The sequence below is a fragment of the Cystoisospora suis genome (genome assembly GCF_002600585.1).
Source record: "Cystoisospora suis strain Wien I chromosome Unknown contig_2721, whole genome shotgun sequence".
Lineage (NCBI taxonomy): Eukaryota > Apicomplexa > Conoidasida > Eucoccidiorida > Sarcocystidae > Cystoisospora > Cystoisospora suis.
Genome location: NW_027155517.1, coordinates 1 through 11,680, shown reverse-complemented (window position 1 = coordinate 11,680; position 11,680 = coordinate 1). Strand labels below are relative to the sequence as shown.

Below are 11,680 nucleotides of genomic sequence, written 5' to 3'. Positions count from 1 at the left end.
CCGACCTGTGTCTTCTTCCGGCGTAAGGGGTACAAGACACAGCAGCAGGTTCCACTCCATCGCCGGCAGGAGAGTGCTCACATACGCATCCGCATGTTCGGCGGCGTGAAGCGGTTGATGAGCCTCCCTGGAGCGGACCGACCAGGGATACGTCTGATAAGCTCCCAGCAAATGCGGACTGGCAGCGCGGGAGTGGATTAACCCAGCAGAGACAAATACTACAAGAATTGAGGCACCTAGAAGGCACACTTGAAAGTGGTTCACCTGTGTTTCTGCGTCAGAGGCCGCAGTTCAGGTGGAACCACGCTGCAGTTCCCGGAGGTGGCCGGCTGTCTCCTGTCGCGACCCCGTGCTAGAAGTCGAACCTGTGACCAGCTCAGGAAACCCGGCGTGAGTACCTCTTCCCTCGTGAATCGGAAAGTGCCGCTGCGGTCAGAGCACTGCGAATTTGCACGAAACCGCAAGCCGGACGTTCCCGCCCGTCGCAGGTAGCAACATGACACAAGGGGGTCCTCTCTTAGGAGAAACACAAGGGCCGCCGGTCTCCTCGAAGACAAGCTTCCTTCCTTCCTATCTCAAACGAGCTGCCTGAAACCGCGCGGTGTGCCAAACCGCCGGTAGCAGTGTGCTTCCGTGCAAGAGTTTTCTCAACCGAGCGCGGTTGTAGGACGGACTTTCTGAAGCAACTCAGACGGTTGTGGAGAAAATTTTGTGCCAGTTAACACTCTCTGGTACCTTAGTCTCGGCGTAGGCGCCCTTTCAATAGGCTCTTCTTCAGCTTGAAAGGTCCTGCAGTTAGACGGTCCGCATGGCTCGGCCCCTCCTAGCCCTACCCACGAACAGGCTCCCAAGTGCTTATCACACTTGCCGAGTCCGGTCAACATGTTACCCTACTTTCAACCAAGCAAGGTGATCACCTTCCAAACGGTTTAACCTCTGTGTACAGAGGCCTCGCCTCTGAACCGCCGGGCCGGCGCCTTGCCAGCATCTCACTGGACGTGTCTTGAAACCTGAAACGGGCCTGAATGCTTTTTTCGGTGCGTCTAAGCTAGATCTCTAAGTGTGTTTGGAGCGCGTAGGGGAGGCCAATTCTTTCCCTACTGAGATTGAGTCCCGACTCGCTGCCTCCCCGCCGTTTGGATGCCGGCCAGCTCCGGAACTCTGCATCTTCTGCTGTGACCGACGACTGAGACGGGCAGGTGGCACAAAGCCTACGGCTTACGGTCACTCGCCTTGTCGCCGCTTCGTAGCGAGTGCGCGGTTGTAGATCGCACTTCATCTGTGAAAAAGAGTCGGGTGCGAAACACCTGGGTCGTTCCGGCTAGATGAACTGATACCGTTCACACGTACAACCGGTATAAGGTCTTCAAACTTGCAGGAGTTGAGTCACATATGGCATTCTCTCCGCACCCCTGATTAGCGAATCTATGCACACTAGTGCGGGCGCATCGAGTCAACTATACTGAAGAGTATGGATACCTGATCTCGTACACACTATATGCTATACTGTTTGGCTGTTGATGCATCAGTTACCGCCCTTCCACGTAACTCAGCTGGGACTGGGGCCTTTTCGGCACACTAGGCTTCCGGAGGGAAGTAGGTGTGAGAACGGACTCGCACGGGCTAGTGGCTCTTGGCGTCTCGTGCCTTCAAGTACGGAAGAACGAAGTAAGGTGCAAGCGAGTAGCTTACGTTTTCACCCGTCGCACTTCTGGCTTCAAAAAGAACCCGCCGGCTGTCCCATCTTCAACACCCCTCTGTAGGCTTTGAGGAACGCTAACACGGTGTCATTTCTTGATTCCCAGCACGACGTGAGACTGTTTTCGGTAACTTCCCGTGTGCACAGCGAAGTCTGTTTGAGCATTCGGCAACCTTGACTAGGCTCTCCCGCAAGAGTGCAAACAACCAGTTGCTAACAATATAGCGCTCCAGGACAAGAGGATCCTCATATGGTGACAAGAGAGTTGCGTCTCTTCTTCCCCGCGCAGGCTTGGCCCTACTCCTCCCCTTAACCCGAAATTGCAGCTGCGCCGGCGGCTCACTTGGAGAGACTGGTTCCCAAGCTCTTTAGCGTTCCCCCTGCTCTGGCAGCCGCAAGCAGTGACTAGGTGAGCTCGCGTAGAAGAAACCGCAACTCTGGTAGCTACGCGATACTCAGCTACAGCCACCCCTGCGTTCGTGTGAGGGTCCCAATAAAAAAGCTCTGAGTCCCAGAACACACTCGACGACAGAGAGGCGACAAGCAGGGTTTGCGGCGGACTACGCGAGAGGACGTTAGCGGAGAATGCGGACAGGTTCACCGGGGAAGCTGCTCCTCGTGGTACTAGAGCTTCCCATGTCTCTGCTGCCACCATCTAATTGGAAAAATAAGTTTACCCCGAACGACACACAACCCCTCGCTGGTATGCAGGGTGTAACTAGCGAGTACCAGCCTCCCGAAAGAGTGGTCTGGCACTAACCTGTAGGATGTCGCGAAGATTCATCCCAGTCAGCCCCCCATGCATGGTCGTACGTCTACCAACCCCTGCACGTGGCTTGAAGCCGTCGTTTGGGCGCCGATGCATTCTCCATCAGTTGGAGAACCGGGGGGTGTCACCCACCCCTTCTACGATACAGTGAATTGGCCCACGGAAACAGCAATGAGCCCACCACTCAACCGAGTCCCAGACTGAACGGCCCTCTTCCCGCGCGCCAGACTCCTGCGCTTAGTTGCTGTGTACGACTCTTTCCAGGTGTATCTTCCGGTGAGTTTGTCGCTAGCCGACAAGCCTTAGCCGTAATATCATGCGTCCAACGGCAGCGTCTCCGGTAGACGCGTCGCCACTGAGGACAGCCGCGTTGAAAGCGGGCGTCTCTGATCACCGCTGGGTAGGGGCTTCACTCCCGGGTGTCCGGGCCCCTGACATTGTCCTTTTCGGTGGGCACCCTTTGCCGTCTTATGTCTAGTATGTGGTAACTGTACGCTGGCCTTGTCCGAAGTTTCTTTTGGCCGGTATTCAGACTCACCGACAGAGCAACAGTCAGTTTTGCGGATTGCAGCACTACGTTGGCTCGGTACACTGCTGCTTGATGCGTCGCCAGTCATGGTGTGTCTCTCCAAGAAAGCCTCCGCTCTCGTCGGTATATTAGCAATTTGCCCGTTGTTGATGCCGTTGGGATCAAGAAGCGATAGCGATGGCATGTCAGCGTCCTCCGTTGTGTGGGCCGTGTGGGCGTTTAATGCTGCTCGAGCGAACGAGCAGAGTCCCGATGTTCAGGAACAAGCTATTTCTATAGCAGAGGATACACACGGGAAGTCTCCGAGTATCCGCAATGTGGCCCCGACAACTCACTGGTCCGTCAAAGCCAAACTTGCAGTTGCTGCCGCCGTCGGCATCGCTCTTTGTGCCTCCTTCCTCGGCTACAGGATTCTCCGAGACCGCCGGTTTTTAGGGTCCGGAGCAACAAGTTACCCGGAGAAGCGACGCCAGTTCACGGTCCGTGACCCGGCTGGGCTCTCTCGGGGGTTCCAACCGCGCGTGGTGGTTGTCGCATGGTTCCTGACCTTGGTTTTTTGATTTCAGTCATCAGGAGAGATAAAGCGCTTGTCCGTGTTGCAGTGCGCCCCCTCCATGCGCCCTTGCATGGTAATTTGCCTGCCCTGCTGCCTGCAGTCATTTCCCGTGGACCGTAAACGAGTCGAGTGTGAGCCTCATGAATTTATCCTTTTGACTCTTTGTCGTCATGAGAGCAGTACGGCACAGACTTGAACTTTCAAGTTTTATATCATACCTGTGTACAGAGGGAGTTGTCTGTACTCGGGTATCGAACGAATTCAACGTTGGCAAAGCTCAGTTTGCCAAGAACTACTGATGACTTCGAGTGCAAATTGTCAGGCTGCTGCTCAGCACCCACGCTGTGCCAAGGTATTGTCGAGGAGGGCTGCCGGAGTGCCATTTAAGGTGAGATTACACTTTGATGGCGTGATTTAAGTGGGTCGTTTTGCGCTCCTGAAAAATGATAAATAAGGAAGGATGTTATATTGAAGGTGGGAAACAATGGAAAAAAGATGAGAATGAGAAACCTGGGAGGATGCAGTACGCATCCGACATGGTCGCGCCCAGAAAGATAATCTGTCTGCACTACCGCAGGTCACGTCCGGGAAACCAACGAGCGCAGCAAAGAGTCCAACCTCACAGAAAACGGCACCGGAAGTAAAGCTCAAAATAGGAGCCAGGCCTGGATAGGTCGCGAAGGCGCTGCCAGTCACATTTTAGGAGTACCGGAAGGAAGCACCTGATGCCGACGAAATACTCTGGATGAACACCCGGCGGTATTCCCCACCGCGCACTAGAATGGCAGAGAAAGACGGATGTCACAGAAGCGAGTGGGCGAATTTCTTGGAGCAGGGGAAACTTGCTAAAGCATCGTGACACTGTCAGAAAGTCACCACAGGTTGTCGGGCACAGCTATACCAGAGAGCAAGTGAGCGCGCGTTCGGACAGTAGGACGTGCTGCCTACAGTAAGCGGCTCTGATCGGACTCGAGGACGGTAGCTGAGACGCAGCCGGCAAGGCGTTGCAAGTGCGAAACAATACGTCGGGGGAGGGGCACGCAAGCACGAATCGCTTAGGCTTTGTCAAACAGCGAGTCTAGTGGCTGGACAGACTGATGTAACAAGGCGGGGAGTCGCCCCAAGAGAAATACACGGAATCAGAAGGAAGGGCAAATGACCTGGCAACCGATCAGAAGGAAAGCCGCGGAAGCGTGGGAGAGTGTGAAGTTTCTACTGATCAACGCTGCTTCCGATGAAAGCCAGAGATGTGAACACTGCGAACACCACGAGCCGACGCCTGCAGTTCCGTCAGCATTTGTTAGTACCGCACGAGCCTGTGCCTGACGCATACCCCGCTCATACATTTTCCTCCCCAGGGTCCTGGACTGGATTCACACCGCCGGACACCGCAAGTACAACTCCCCTCATCCTCGTTCTTGCCGAGGACAACTATTCTTGTTCACCCGCCTCTGTCTAGTTCCTCTCCCTTCCCTTTTACCAAACAGAACATGCCCCGCTCTCCGTGAGGGACTCTCTAGCCCTTAGCAGTCACCTACAGCCCCTCTGTCACAGATACGCTCCGGCCAGAGGTTCAGGCGGGCTCTTGAAGTAAAGCCTTGGACATGCGTCCGGACACGGACATGCAGTGCCTGTTTCCTTTCGAACTGCTACTGAAACTGGAGCTGGTACTGTTCACAGAGCTCCTTCCCTGTCTCCCATCTCCCTTTCTCACGACGCGCCTGCCCGGCTTCGCTGGTGCACGTCGGCAACTTCCGGGGCTAACACACCGCACTCCACTTCTCTTTCTTCCCCTTTTCCTCACTCCTTTTCACACGGTCTCCTCTTAGTAGTTACCTGTAGCGCGAGTACCTTCAGTACCACAGCAAGTTAGGAGGGTCCGAGGCCTGAGTTGATTCAGCGCGCCTCGGGCGTTCCTCCCTGTCACGCGCGTCGCCGCTCTGAGAGATTTCCCATTCAGTGGTGCCACTGACCGGCCAAAGCAACCGTGGTTGCTTGACCTATGGTGATAGATTCCTTCTTCGCCATCGCCTGGGCGATTTCCCGTTCACTTGGTAGCGACACCAGTGAGCAGATCTTATATGGGAAGAAGGAACAGTAAGAGCTAGCTAACTGTTCATTTGTCGATGTTCGCAAGAAGCCTGCTAGAGCCTTCATGTTTGTCACCGCCAAGCACAGCTCCGCTGTCGTGATGCCATGTGACCCGCCTCCCACGAAGCAGACTGCAAAGAAACTCCTTCGCCGAACGCGACCCCTCACGGTCTCACGCCATATTCATTTCTTGTTACCGTGGCCGATATGACATTGAATCTGCCTCACAGGCGTAGGAGATCAACCGGCCTCAGGCATCCGCACTCCCGCTCGCCGCCTGCCCAAGGTCGCGACCGAAACAGGTGGAACTTGCCCACGTCGGCGGCAGCAACAAAGCTCCTCCTAGAGGAGAATGCCCGTCCCTGCATACGAAAGAAGAGCCCCTGGTCCACGTCTTTGGTGTCCTCTGGTTCGCTTTCTATCTGGTCGGGAAGCATTGTGTCGTCCAGAGATCAGGTAATCGCTTTCGAGTCGCACAAGATGGTGAGAACGAGGTGATGAGGCGGAAGGTAAATGAAAACTGGTCTAGCTCAACGTCGTGCTTAGTTACTAGGGACTTTCTACTCCTCACAGTAACAAGTGGCTCTTCATTTCCTTCTAGCTCCTCAGAGAAAGGAAGCTGTGGCAGAAGTCTCAGTGAACAATGCTCTTTCTTCCTTGTGATGCCGCTCTTGTCGGTTCTCCTATACGGCCGCGGTGCTTTTCAAACATTTTGTCCTGTCCTAGCGGTTTACAGTCTGGCTGAACACAACAGGCCCTCTCTACTTCCAGAGAAGAGGTGACAACTCCACGATACCAAGCAAAAGAGCCTGCAGTGACAAGAGTTTCTCTTCTCTTAGATGATTCTCATCATCAGCATCACCAGGAGGATAATGACACGATTTGTGCTGTTCACTTAGACGTCCTTTCTCTTGTCTCCGCAGCACGAGTGCTGAAGAGAAGAGGTCTGCTCAAGTAGGTTGAATTTGTCTTCGGTTTCCTTGGCACCTTGATAAAGACTATGCTTTCAGCAGCAGGACGGTTCTCAATAGAGTCTACATCCGCCAGCTCGTGCTCACTCCATGAGCCTGCATCCGTCTAGCAGTCTACGAGCTTTGGGCCGTCTCTCAGTTCGCCCTCTTCCTCCGAAGACGCTATCGGCGCCTTCTCTTCAACCTTGACTTTTTCTTACTGCTCGTCATCACCGCCAGACCCAGCACGCCGCTGCTGACCCTCATCGTGTCTCTTTCCATCCGAGCAGTCCCCTGCTACATTGAGTGAGCACAGACCAATGAAGCTTTGGCATTCTTCTTCTCCAGTGACCTCTACGTCATTCGTGTCTTCTTTCTTCTCGTCCTTACTCGGACACTCTTCTATTGTCCCCAGGATGGAGGCATCACCAACTCTTCTGCACTCCTGTTGCTCACTCGCCGTTTTTCTACTCTCAATCGAATGTTCTTCTACTCGATCCAGTGAAGCGAGCAGACTACCGCATTGAACACCTTCAAAGGAAATATGTAGTACTATCAGCGACAAGAGCCTCGGATCGCACTACAGTCCAGAACCTCTGCCACCAAGTCTGCTTCCTCAGCTCAGTCAAAGAGGACAAGCGTCTTATGTCGCGCACGATACTCTTTGCACGTAGCTGTCGCCTCGGGGACGCCTTGGCCTTCCTCGGCAATTGAAACTCGGGCCATCTCCAGCTGCGGTAGCTCCGGCAAACCGGCAGCTCATGGTTTTAGAAGATTAATCCTTGACCGGGAGTAGCGAAGAAGTCGGTGAAGCCTTGAGTGCACTGTGCGAACTCGCCTGCGCGGGAGCCCGGGGTATTTTTGCTTACCCCCAAGAGGAAGAGCAAACGCTTGGTGGTGGTAGCTCGTGGTGACGAGATCGAGCACGCGGCGGGGGTTCTGTTAGCACTTACAACTAAGCTGTAATAGCCAACTATCGGAGCTACCACCACGACATGCAATACGCGCACAGGAAAGGGTCTGCCAGCAGATTCTTGCCTCTGGGGAGGCAGCGAGCGCTGAAGGCAGAGGACGGTCTCTCGCTGAGCGCGGTACCACGCCGGTTGATGGGTGAAGTCACCGAACGAGGAGAAAAAAAAGAACTGCAAAAGAGGCGTGCGATCTTCTTGCCAGATTCCGTACTGAAGACGGCCTGCAGCGGCCGAAACAAAATTTGGAGAAATACACATCAGCACAAGATCGGTAGCCGCCCAACCATCGTCGATGAAAATTGTATGTTTGTGATTCGAATGTTCCACAGAAATCTCCGTCTGAGTGGACACGCCTGAGCAGATAACTGGTGCATAAGCGTAGGCCCTACAGGCTAGCTTCCTCACGCGACAACACCGCAGGCGGCACGAGAGCGCGAACTCACAAGCGAAGTCTTGCAGTATGAGAAGGCTTGGTACATCCTTTTTCCTTCCTCCAGACAAAAGCACTTTCACGCCACACAGTTTTACGCGAAGTGAGCAGAACTCACTGGTGCATCGCCGGCTTTCTTTGCGTATGCATCCAGATCATACGCCCATAGGACTTGCAGTCTTGTTGGAATGTCTTACCTTTGTACTTGGCTGCGTCACCCGACACACATACATTTACATACACATTCAGCTGCGTCGCTAGTACACACGTGTCGACAGTTGTCGTTGCCCACCTCCCTGAGATTTTCAGTGCGTACTCCTCTGTCGGAGGGTCGACAGATTTGTATGTATTTAGGCCAGTATTCTTGAATTAGCGCGGTAGGGGGGCTATGACTTTCGCGTAACTTCTCACGCGCGTCCGGTGCTGAACATACGAACGGAACAACTTATAGATAGTTGGACGTCAGCGACGACGGAGGAGATGGCCCCTGGAAAAGCAACTGTTTTTCAGAAGTCAGTGCGAGTTGGCTGCTGGTGAGGAGAGACAGACTCTTCTTTTGATGGCCGGGCAGCACGACGCCTGCGCCCCCCGACCCGCGGTAGCTTTGTTCCACCCCCTGCTGCTCTTCTCTTCACAAGACAAGAAACCCCAAGCTTCTATCCATGGAGCAGGAAAGTTCGCCCGGCAGAACGAACAACCTTGTTGGCTCTTTGGGACTTGCAGACTTGTTGCCCGGCCTACTGAAACCCCTGTTTGTTTTTCCCATTCTTTCTTCGGAGACCCATGAGGGATATAGCGAGATTTGAGAGAGTGAATGAGGCGGCATCAGCATTTCCTCACTGAGGAAACGAAGATCTTGGAGGCTTTGCTATGTTTTTCACTTTGGTCCCTCTCTGTCCCTCCGAGCAAAAGAGTGTGTCTTCTGACTGCTCACGATCCGCCCACTCTTGTCTGAAGATTTCCCGCCGATTCCACGGCAGCTAGCGACAGTAGCGGTACTATTCATCCCTCACTCTCGTGTCGACCTTTTCTCAAATCTCGTCGATGAAATCGTTGTGTGTTTCTCTGTCGAGTAACAATCTAGAGAAAGAATGCAACTGGTGAAAGACAGAAGGAAGGAGGAGACCCCGAGAAAAAAAGCCTTCACGATGTAAGCGGCGATGACGGGTGCCAGTCCCAAGAGAGTGCGCGGTCCGACACGCAGTCAAGGCGGGGGGTAGCTCTTCGCTGTCAACGCCTACTGCCTCGTTGTTTCTTAGATTTCCTGTTCGCCTTTTTGGGACGAAGTTTCTGTTCTTTCTGTGGCAATTCATCCGCTCCCCTTCTTCTGTCGGGCGTCGCTTTCAATCTTCGCTGTTCTCATGTTGTTGTCCTGTCTGGTACGACGAAGAGGCAGTGAGAGGCTCAACGGGTTGAGGAGTCTCGGGTTTGCCCTTTGAAAATTTGTCTTTTCTGTTCTAGCATGCTAGCAAATTTATCTTCCATTTCCTCTGAGGTGATTCAAAGGGTCCTCTTCGTCCCGCTTATCCCGTTTTCCGTTTCACGTTTGTTGTCAGCTCTAGCGTTCCCCTCCGTTCATTCTGCGGATCGGACAGGCAAAGGTCCTGTGCTTTTTTTTTTCTCGTTTCTGTCGAGCATTTAGACTTACTTCAAGTTAAACAAGAGCTGCTTGTCACTTGGCAGACTGTATACGATCCATAGATCTGTAAAATGTCCCAACAGGGCAATTGGAAAGAACGCAAGCTTCAAAACTTTCTCCCTCTCTTTCTCTTCTTTGTCTACAAGCCGTCCTTTGTACTCTTCTTCAATTTCTTCGGGGTCTACAGAAGCGAAGAAGGAGGCATATTACAGAACTTCCGCCCCCAGTGAAAACGACTTCAAGACGTCATATGTGCAAGTTGTCTTGGGAACAACAGAAAGACAGACAGAGACAGTACAGAAAGAGTGTCTATCTATCTACCTATCTTCAGTCTATCTATCTTCAATCTATCTTTGATCTACCTATATTTTATCTATCTATCTATGATTGATCTAGCCACCTCTCCAACTCTCTCTAAGCCTTCCAGATTCTCTCCATTCACTTCAATCCTTAACCCTGACATCTACACATCCATAGTTTGCGCGCGTCATTTCTCTATTTTGGATCTATCCTTAGTCTGTCTTTAATCTAACTCTGAACTCTCTTTAACCTCTCCACCTCTCTTCAATCTCTCTATCTATCTACGTATCGATCTCCCTATCCATTGATCTATCTCTTTCCATACATGTGTATATGTATGTTCGAGCTTGTTTCTTCCTATATCTGCGTGTGTGTGTTGCTTTCCTACCTGCTTTAAGGTTAGAGAGAAGAGGGGTTAAGTAATCCCCGATCGACGGAGCTGCTCCCCTCCCTAAATCTTCGAGAAGACCCTTGGGTCTCTCATTCTTCCCATCTATCAAACAAGTCACAGTGAAGAAGAAGAAGAAGATTGTGCTAGAGACAGCTGCTTTCTTTCGACCACATCCCTTCACATGGAGGGACAGAAGGAGTCGTTGTATCGCCCTAACGCTTATACCAAAAGAATAGACTCACAGAAGAAATAGTAGTGAAATAATAGTAGTAGTGGCTATAGTAGGTATATAGGACTTGCACTAGTACTAGTAGGAGTAGAAATGTATAGTAAGAGATGTAGGTGGGATGTAAGGAAGGTATGATGCTTGAGAAGATAAAGGCTGTAGTAGTCGTAGTAGTAGTCGTAGTAGCCGTTGTAAGGATAGGAATAGAAATAGCAGTAGTATGCTCCTGGCGACGCATCAAGAGTCTTCCCTAGGAGAAAGACGTCCACGAGAAACAAAAAGAAAAAGCAGTCGGGGACGGCTCACTTAGTGCACACACGCATACATAGGCATACATATGCATGCATACATATGCACATACATATACACATGCATATACATATGCATACGTATACACGTATAGGTACCCTTGTTATGTGAATGCAAAGCGTCTATGATGTGTGTCTGTCTATGACGAAATCCCTATAGATGGAGATTAGAGAAATACTTAAAGTGTGGGATTTCTTCTCTCTATGGACATACCAAGCTTCAACTAGACTGACCCTTAAAGAACTCTTGTATGCACATACATCTATACACATATATATATATATACATACATGTATAGGTTGATGTATATGCACAAGCACGGTATGGAACTGAGGGATACGTGTGTGTTTTGACCGCATATATCTATGCACACACATGCACATATATTATACACGCTTCTGTCTCACTCTGCCTGGACCAAACGAAGAGTGAGAGAGAGAGAGGTGGATTAGAGATAGGATATAGATAAGCGAATTACCATGGCTGGATATTTTCATTGTCGTAGTATGTAGTTGGTCCTCTTCTTCTAGATAGGAGAAGAGAGCGAAGAAAGCCTCTAGAGAGCCATCCACGGATACGAAAGGAATCATACGACCTGCTGCCTCTTCTTCTTCTTCTTGGTCTTGTACGTCATGTGTTTCCCCTATTCTTTCTCTATGGTCTCTGAGGGCCTGGACTTTCTTTGTAGCTATCGCAATCCACTGCTCCCTCCTCGTCTTCTGAAGCGCCTGGAAGAGATCGTAATATGCCGCCCGATCCTCTAACGTCCCTTGCGCACGGGGCCTACATATTATCAAAAAGAAAGAGTGAGAAGGAAAGA

The 11,680-nt window shown here is 51.8% G+C and overlaps 5 protein-coding genes across 5 annotated transcripts; 1 reads left to right on the top strand and 4 right to left on the bottom strand.

Annotated features, from left to right (window-relative positions):
- Positions 1–4,556: 4,556 nt before the first annotated feature.
- Positions 4,557–5,169, bottom strand: CSUI_005614 (uncharacterized protein). Its single transcript, XM_068065785.1, has one exon. It carries the CDS (start codon positions 4,897–4,899, stop codon positions 4,693–4,695), a length of 207 nt encoding a protein of 68 aa, XP_067922241.1. The 5' UTR covers positions 4,900–5,169; the 3' UTR covers positions 4,557–4,692.
- Positions 5,170–6,756: 1,587 nt separating this feature from the next.
- Positions 6,757–7,424, bottom strand: CSUI_005613 (uncharacterized protein). Its single transcript, XM_068065784.1, has one exon. It carries the CDS (start codon positions 7,355–7,357, stop codon positions 7,238–7,240), a length of 120 nt encoding a protein of 39 aa, XP_067922240.1. The 5' UTR covers positions 7,358–7,424; the 3' UTR covers positions 6,757–7,237.
- Positions 7,425–7,813: 389 nt separating this feature from the next.
- On the bottom strand, positions 7,814–9,033 carry CSUI_005612 (uncharacterized protein). The gene has a single exon (XM_068065783.1). It carries the CDS (start codon positions 8,825–8,827, stop codon positions 8,627–8,629), a length of 201 nt encoding a protein of 66 aa, XP_067922239.1. The 5' UTR covers positions 8,828–9,033; the 3' UTR covers positions 7,814–8,626.
- On the top strand, positions 8,638–10,013 carry CSUI_005611 (uncharacterized protein). The gene has a single exon (XM_068065782.1). The coding sequence runs from the start codon at positions 9,458–9,460 to the stop codon at positions 9,635–9,637; it is 180 nt and encodes a 59-aa protein (XP_067922238.1). The 5' UTR covers positions 8,638–9,457; the 3' UTR covers positions 9,638–10,013.
- Positions 10,014–10,322: 309 nt separating this feature from the next.
- Positions 10,323–11,642, bottom strand: CSUI_005610 (uncharacterized protein; the record flags this gene model as incomplete). The annotated part of the gene is made up of 2 exons (XM_068065781.1): positions 11,339–11,642; positions 10,323–10,427 (listed from the first exon to the last, which is right to left on the bottom strand). Coding segments are annotated over exons 1-2 (216 nt in total), but the record flags the coding sequence as incomplete, so codon positions are not given.
- Positions 11,643–11,680: the final 38 nt, after the last annotated feature.

Excerpts from the sequence above, each read along its gene's own strand:
- CSUI_005614 (XM_068065785.1), bottom strand. The coding sequence starts at position 4,899 with ATGTATGAGCGGGGTATGCGTCAGGCACAGGCTCGTGCGGTACTAACA.
- CSUI_005612 (XM_068065783.1), bottom strand. The coding sequence starts at position 8,827 with ATGCTGATGCCGCCTCATTCACTCTCTCAAATCTCGCTATATCCCTCA.
- CSUI_005611 (XM_068065782.1), top strand. The coding sequence starts at position 9,458 with ATGCTAGCAAATTTATCTTCCATTTCCTCTGAGGTGATTCAAAGGGTC.
- CSUI_005613 (XM_068065784.1), bottom strand. The coding sequence starts at position 7,357 with ATGAGCTGCCGGTTTGCCGGAGCTACCGCAGCTGGAGATGGCCCGAGT.